At 69.0% G+C, this 6,000-nt stretch overlaps 1 protein-coding gene across 1 annotated transcript; it reads right to left on the bottom strand.

Moving 5' to 3' along the window:
* Window positions 1-359: 359 nt before the first annotated feature.
* Window positions 360-5,055, bottom strand: F11R (F11 receptor). The gene is made up of 10 exons (XM_065654018.1): window positions 4,968-5,055; window positions 2,761-2,817; window positions 2,559-2,672; window positions 2,332-2,475; window positions 1,983-2,185; window positions 1,797-1,899; window positions 1,331-1,435; window positions 1,234-1,243; window positions 1,014-1,062; window positions 360-747 (listed from the first exon to the last, which is right to left on the bottom strand). Exons 1-10 carry the CDS (start codon window positions 5,047-5,049, stop codon window positions 712-714), a joined length of 903 nt encoding a protein of 300 aa, XP_065510090.1. The 5' UTR covers window positions 5,050-5,055; the 3' UTR covers window positions 360-711.
* Window positions 5,056-6,000: the final 945 nt, after the last annotated feature.

Raw genomic sequence — 6,000 nt, 5'->3', positions numbered from 1 at the left:
CGGCGCCGTGTCCCCCCCGGGCCGGGTGCCCCCCGGGCCCCATCACTGCTGCTAACGTAGAGCTCTGCTAATTAACCGCGGCCCCCCCCGCGCCGACACCCCGTATACATTATATATATATATATATATATATATAGCACCACTAATCGTATGTACAGACCAAGGGGGGCCGTTTTCCCCCCCCACAGACTGTCCCACCCCCCCGGGTCCTCGATCTGGGCGGGGGGAAAAGGTAAAGCGGTTACTAAATAAAGGTGACGTTGACCGTGGGGGGGCTGCGTGTCACCCCCATGTCCCCAGGGTCCCCCTCAGCCCCTACCCGTGTTCCCCCCCGCCGGGAACATACACCGACCACTCGGTACAAGGACACGGTTTATTTATTTCCAGCAGCCGCCGCCCCCCAGTACAGGGGGGCAACTGGGACCAGTAGGACCCAGGATGGCTGGGGAGGGGGGTGGGGTGACACCAGCCCCCACCACAGACCTGTCCCCCCTGCCCGGGGACGTGGTGACGTCCCCAAGTGCAGGGTCACGACCCACGTCCTGCTGGGGAGGAGACAGGACGGGGGGGACAGGAGACCCCCCCAAAAAACCCCCCCGAGGGGCTGTGAAGGCACCGGCTGAGACTTAAAAAAATAATCGTTAAAATGGGGGAAACGGGGACGTGGGGACAGAATTGGGGACATTTACACGGGGTGGGGGCGGGAGGGGGTCACACCAGGAAGGACGACGTCTGCTTGAACTCGCCCTGCGGGGACAAAGGGGACGTTAACAGGGGACACGGGCTGGCTGTGCCACTGTCCCCAGGGAGAGTGGGACAGGGACACTGGGGACAAGGGACGCTGGGGACAGCGGTGGCACCCGCCAGCCCAGGGGGACACTGGGGTCACCCCTTTTGGGCACCGTGGGGAAGGGGCCCAGTGTCACGCACCCCCCTGGGAGGTGACAGAGCTGGGGAGGGGACAGTGCCGGGGAGGGGACACCGCGGGTGTCCCCGTCCCAGCCCGTACTCACATCGCTGCGCTGCGAGGGTTGGCTGTAAATCACCTTCTTGCTGCCGGTGCTGCGGAGAGCAACGGCATGAGGAGACGCTCACGCTGTCCCCATGTCCCCACCCCAGCACCCGAGGACACCCCAGGCACCGTCCCAGCCTGGGGGGGGACACATGGAGGGGACAGAGCCCCCCCGTCCCCGCCGGAGGAGGAGGAGGCAGCAGCGCGACGGCGTCACTTACTCTTTTCTCTCTGAAACAAAAGGAACAAAACGGGGTTTTTGGGGGTGTGGGGGGGTCTGGGGGTCCCGGGGGGGGGCCTGGGGGGGTCACTCACTGCTGAAGAAGCCGCGGCTGTAGGCGAACCAGACGCCGAAGGCCACCAGCCCCAGCAGCATCAGCAGCACCACGACCGCTGCCACGATGCCGCCCACGTTGACCTCGCCTGGAAAAGGGGGATGCTGGGGACATCGGGGACATCGCTGGGGGGTCAGACCCCCCCGTGCGACCCCCGGTGTGAGAGGGGCCTGAGCCAGCCCCCCAGCAGCAAAGCGGGTCCCAGTTCGGGGGGGGCTGCCCAGTTTAACCCGCTCACCGGGGGCATTTTCCCCCACAAAGCACCAGCCCAGGGTTTGTTTGGGGTTGTTAACGTCACTGCTAATTAACACCACCACTAATTAACGCCTGACCCTGGGAGGGCCAAGAGGTCACCTAAACGTGACCTGTCGCGGTCGGGCAGAGCCCAGCGCAGCCCCACGGTGGGAGGGGACACACGTGTCACCCGCTGTCCCCACCCCGTCCCTTACTGGCTTCCATACGGACGACATCGGATTTCTGGGGGGGCCCCACGTTGTTGGTGGCCTCGCAGTGATATTCGCCGGTGTCAAAGGCGCTGAGGGGCTGGAACACCTGCGGGGAGGGGGGGTGAGCGCGGGCTGGGGGGGTCCCCAGGTCGCCGTGTCCCCCGATGCGACCCCCCGCCCCGCGCTCACCAGCTCGCCGGTGGCGGCGTCCAGGCTGTAGGACGAGTTGCGGAAGGTGGGGCTGGATTTGGGGTCCTGGGGCATCACCATCCCGTCCTTGTACCAGCGGAAGGTGGGGGGCGGCGACCCCTCGGTCTCGCTGCAGCGCAGGACGGTCCGGCTGCCGATGGTGGCCGAGCTGGGGACATGGGCCACCGGCTGGGACGGCGGCACTGCGGGACAGCGCGGCGTCGGGGACGGGCTGCAGGACGCCGGTGCCGGCGTCCCCACGTCACGGCGGGGACAACGGGGACCGGGACAGGGCGGGGGGGGGGGGTGAGGGGACAGCGAAGCCACCCGAGGAGGGGGACACCCGCACCTTGGACGATGAGGTTGACCTCGGACTTGGCGATCTGGCTGCCGGACCCCACCACCTCGCAGATGTAGCGGCCGGTGTCCTCGCGCGTCACCGCGTTCAGCTGGATGCTGGTGCGCGAGAACATCACCCGGTCCCGGTACGGCTCTGCGGGGACAAGGGGACGCGGCGCTGGCACGGGCCGGGGCGGGGAAAAAACGGGGGACACCGCGGGGCTGGGGGGGCCGTACCTGTCAGCTCCCCCCCGTAGTAGAAGAGCACGAGCGAGGAGCCTTTCTGGAACTTCCACTCGATGCGGGGGTTATCCCATCTGGAGTTAAACGCCGAGCAGGGGATGTTGGCGGCTGCGGGGACACGGACACTGTGGCTGGGGACACCCCCAACTAGGACCCCCCCACCGGCAGCCCCAGGGGACCGGGGACGGTCACTCACTCTGATGCTCGGGGACTTCTTTGGTCTCGGAGGTGACCTGAGCTCCTGCCAGGGACACTGCGGGGGGGAAAGGACACAGTGAGAGACGCCGGTGACAGGATTTGGGGCGCAGGGGGGGTCAGTGGGAGCCCCGAGGTGACGGTCCCCAGGGCACGGGTGACACTTGTGCCGCGCGGTGCGTCACGGCCGCGAGAGCCGGAAAATCCCGTCCCGCCGCTCCCGTCGCCGTCACGTCCCCCCCGCCCTGCCCCGTTCCTGCCCGGTTTCGCAGGAAAGCGCCCGGTTTCGCAACGCGCCGCGCGCACGTGACACCCCCCGCGGGTTGTCACCGCGACCCGTCCCGTGGCCGCGGGGCTGCCGGCAGCCGGTGCGGCACACGGCGGGGGACGGTGACAGCGCGGTGGCCTCGTCCCCGAGCCGCCCGCGCATTTGCGCCCCGAAACGCCGCCGAGAGAAACACGGGCGGGTGTCAGTGGAAAAGAGCGATTTTGGGGTGAAATGAGGGGGAAATGGGGCATCTGGTGTCCCCAGGCACGGGGTCTGGCACCGCTCCCCAGTGCCGGTGACACGGTGACAGCCAGGACCCCCCTGGCCCCCTGGCTGGGACAAGGGTTTGGGGTCGGTTTGGGGGATTTGGGGGAGATGACACCCCCAAACCCCAGGGAGGTGACACCTCAGACTGTGGGAGGTGACACCCCCAGACTCTGGGAGGTGACACCCCCAGACCCTGGGAGGTGACACCCCCAGACCCCGGAAGGTGACACCCCCAGACCCCGGGGAGGTGACACCCCCAGACCCTGGGAGGTGACACTCCCAGACCCCGGGGAGGTGACACCCCCAGACTCTGGGAGGTGACACCCCAAACCCCGGAAGGTGACACCCCCAGACCCCAGGGAGGTGACACCCCCAGACCCCAGGGAGGTGACACCCCCAGACCCCGTGGAGGTGACACCTCAGACCCCAGGGAGGTGACACCCCCAGACCTCAAGGAGGTGACACCCCCAGACCCTGGGAGGTGACACCTCAGACTCCAGGGAGGTGACACCCCCAGACTCTGGGAGGTGACACCTCAGACCCCAGGGAGGTGACACCCCCAGACCCCAGGGAGGTGACACCCCCAGACCTCAAGGAGGTGACACCCCCAGACCCTGGGAGGTGACACCTCAGACCCCAGGGAGGTGACACCCCCAGACCCCAGGGAGGTGACACCCCCAGACTCTGGGAGGTGACACCTCAGACCCCAGGGAGGTGACACCCCAGACCCCAGGGAGGTGACACCCCAGACCTCAGGGAGGTGACACCCCCATACCCCAGGGTCCCTGTTCTGGGTGCAAATCAGGCGGGATCGGGTTAATCCCAAACCCGGGATTGTCCCAGCACAATGGACGGGAGGTGACAATGGGGACAGGAAAGCCACCACCGTCCCTTTGGCCTTTGGGAGCGGCGGCGGCACCGGCTACTCATTAACCCGGGGCGGGGGGGACACGGCCCGACAGCGGCGCCGGGGCAGCGGGACGGGGACACTGGGGACCCGGGGACACCGGGACGGGACCAGCCCGGGAAACCCACCGGCCCCGGCCGGGATGTTTTGGCCTCGCCCGGTTTCCGGCCCCGGGAAGTGCGGCCGGATCCGCTCCCCGCGCCCGGGCCCCCCCCGCCCGGTGCCCCGAACCCCCCGGCCCCGGTACCGGCGGTCGGTGACGGGTTCGGCGCTGCCGGGCCGGGGTCGGCGGCACCGGCACAGCCCCCGCCCGGGCTCCGGAGGGGGCGACCCGGGTGGCGAAGCTCTTGTGCACCCACAAAAACAACCGTAAACCGGGGGCGGCCCCGGGACCGCGTGTCCCCGCGGGTTCGGTGCTAACGGGGCTCCCCGGGGAGGACGGGCGGGCGCCACCGGGTTATTAATAGCCCGTTATCGCGCTGTGCGGCAGCACCGGGGCCCCGCCGTGACCTCCCCGCCGCGGGACCCCCGGGGACGGCGCTGGCACCGGGGACCCGCCGCCGCTACCGGGACCCCGCCCGGGAACGCGCCGCCGTCCCGGGGCACCAACCCCACCCCAGGCGGCAACACCACGCCCCGGTTACCGGCACAGCCCCGGTCACCGGCACCGCCCCGGGGGGAGCCCCCGCCGCTTCTCCGGCACCGGCCGGCCCATTGTTCGGGCACCGCGTGGCCGGCCGCAACCCCGCGCTCCCCGGGGACTCACCGGCCGCCGCACCGAGCAGCAGCTGCAGGGTCCAGGTCCAGGCCCGGGCCCCGGGGCCGCCCCGCCGCGCCGCTCCCGCCATGGCCGCCGCCGCACTGCGCGCCCCCGCCCGCGCCAGGTGCGGCCCCGCCCAGGTAGGCCCCGCCCACCGGCCCCGCCCCTCTTGGGGTCGGGCCAACCCGGCGACGCCCCTCCGCCAGGTGCTAGAAAACCCCGCCCCTTCCTCGGCTCCATTGGCCGCGGCGGCTGTCTCGTCAAGGAGAAGGCACGCCCCGCTGCAGTGAGCGGCTGGCTCCGCTCACACAGCTCCGGCTTGATTGGCTGGAGCGAAGGGGCCGCGGACGAGACAGGTGTGGAGAGGGCGAGGCCTCCCGGCCAATCAGAGAGGGCGCTTGAACTTCTAGCCAATGGGCGCGCTTTGCGCCCCTCGTGGCGGCCCTCGGGCGGGGACCCGGGCGTTGCCATAGCGACGGGGCCTGCGGCCTCCTCGGGCCCCAGAGGCCTCCCGGCGCTCCCAGTAACCCCCAGTTGCTCCCAGTAACCCCCAGTTGCTCCCAGTTCACCCCCTACTCCCACCCCTCCCAGTACTCCCCCAGAGCCACCACGGTGCAGCAATACCAGACCCTGACGGCATGGTGACATCATCACAGCACGGTGACATCATCACAGCAACGCAAAGACCCATCCCAGGGAGGGGCTCAGGCAGGAATGGGGGGGTCCCTGGGAGCTGCTACGAGACTTGGGGGGGGGGGGGGGGGGGGGCGTGGGGAGGAGGGGAAGTAACCGTAGGACCTGGAAAAACAAATCACTATTTTTATTTATTTTTTTGCCTTTTTTTTTTTTTTTTTTTTTTTTTTTTTTTTTTAAATCCAGAGAGTTTTAAAAAAAAAGTCCGGCCACGCTGGGCCGGGCCAGCCACAGCGGGCGGGGAAGGGGGAGCTGCAGCCCCCCCCACCCCGGGACCCCCGAACCCCCTCGGGAGGGCGAGGGGCTGCGTGGCCCTGGGGGGTCCCTGCGGGTTGGGGGGTCCCGG

Source organism: Caloenas nicobarica, chromosome 31 (genome assembly GCF_036013445.1).
Source record: "Caloenas nicobarica isolate bCalNic1 chromosome 31, bCalNic1.hap1, whole genome shotgun sequence".
Taxonomy (NCBI): domain Eukaryota; kingdom Metazoa; phylum Chordata; class Aves; order Columbiformes; family Columbidae; genus Caloenas; species Caloenas nicobarica.
This window is presented reverse-complemented; position numbering and strand designations above follow the sequence as displayed.

Bases quoted from the DNA above. Each gene is read 5' to 3' on its own strand.
- F11R (XM_065654018.1), bottom strand. From the start codon at position 5,049: ATGGCGGGAGCGGCGCGGCGGGGCGGCCCCGGGGCCCGGGCCTGGACC. The intron at 2,476-2,558 runs GTACGGCCCCCC...TTGTCCCCGCAG, and splicing joins CTACGGGGGGGAGCTGACAG to AGCCGTACCGGGACCGGGTG. The intron at 1,900-1,982 runs GTGAGCGCGGGG...CCCTCCCCGCAG, and splicing joins ACGCCGCCACCGGCGAGCTG to GTGTTCCAGCCCCTCAGCGC.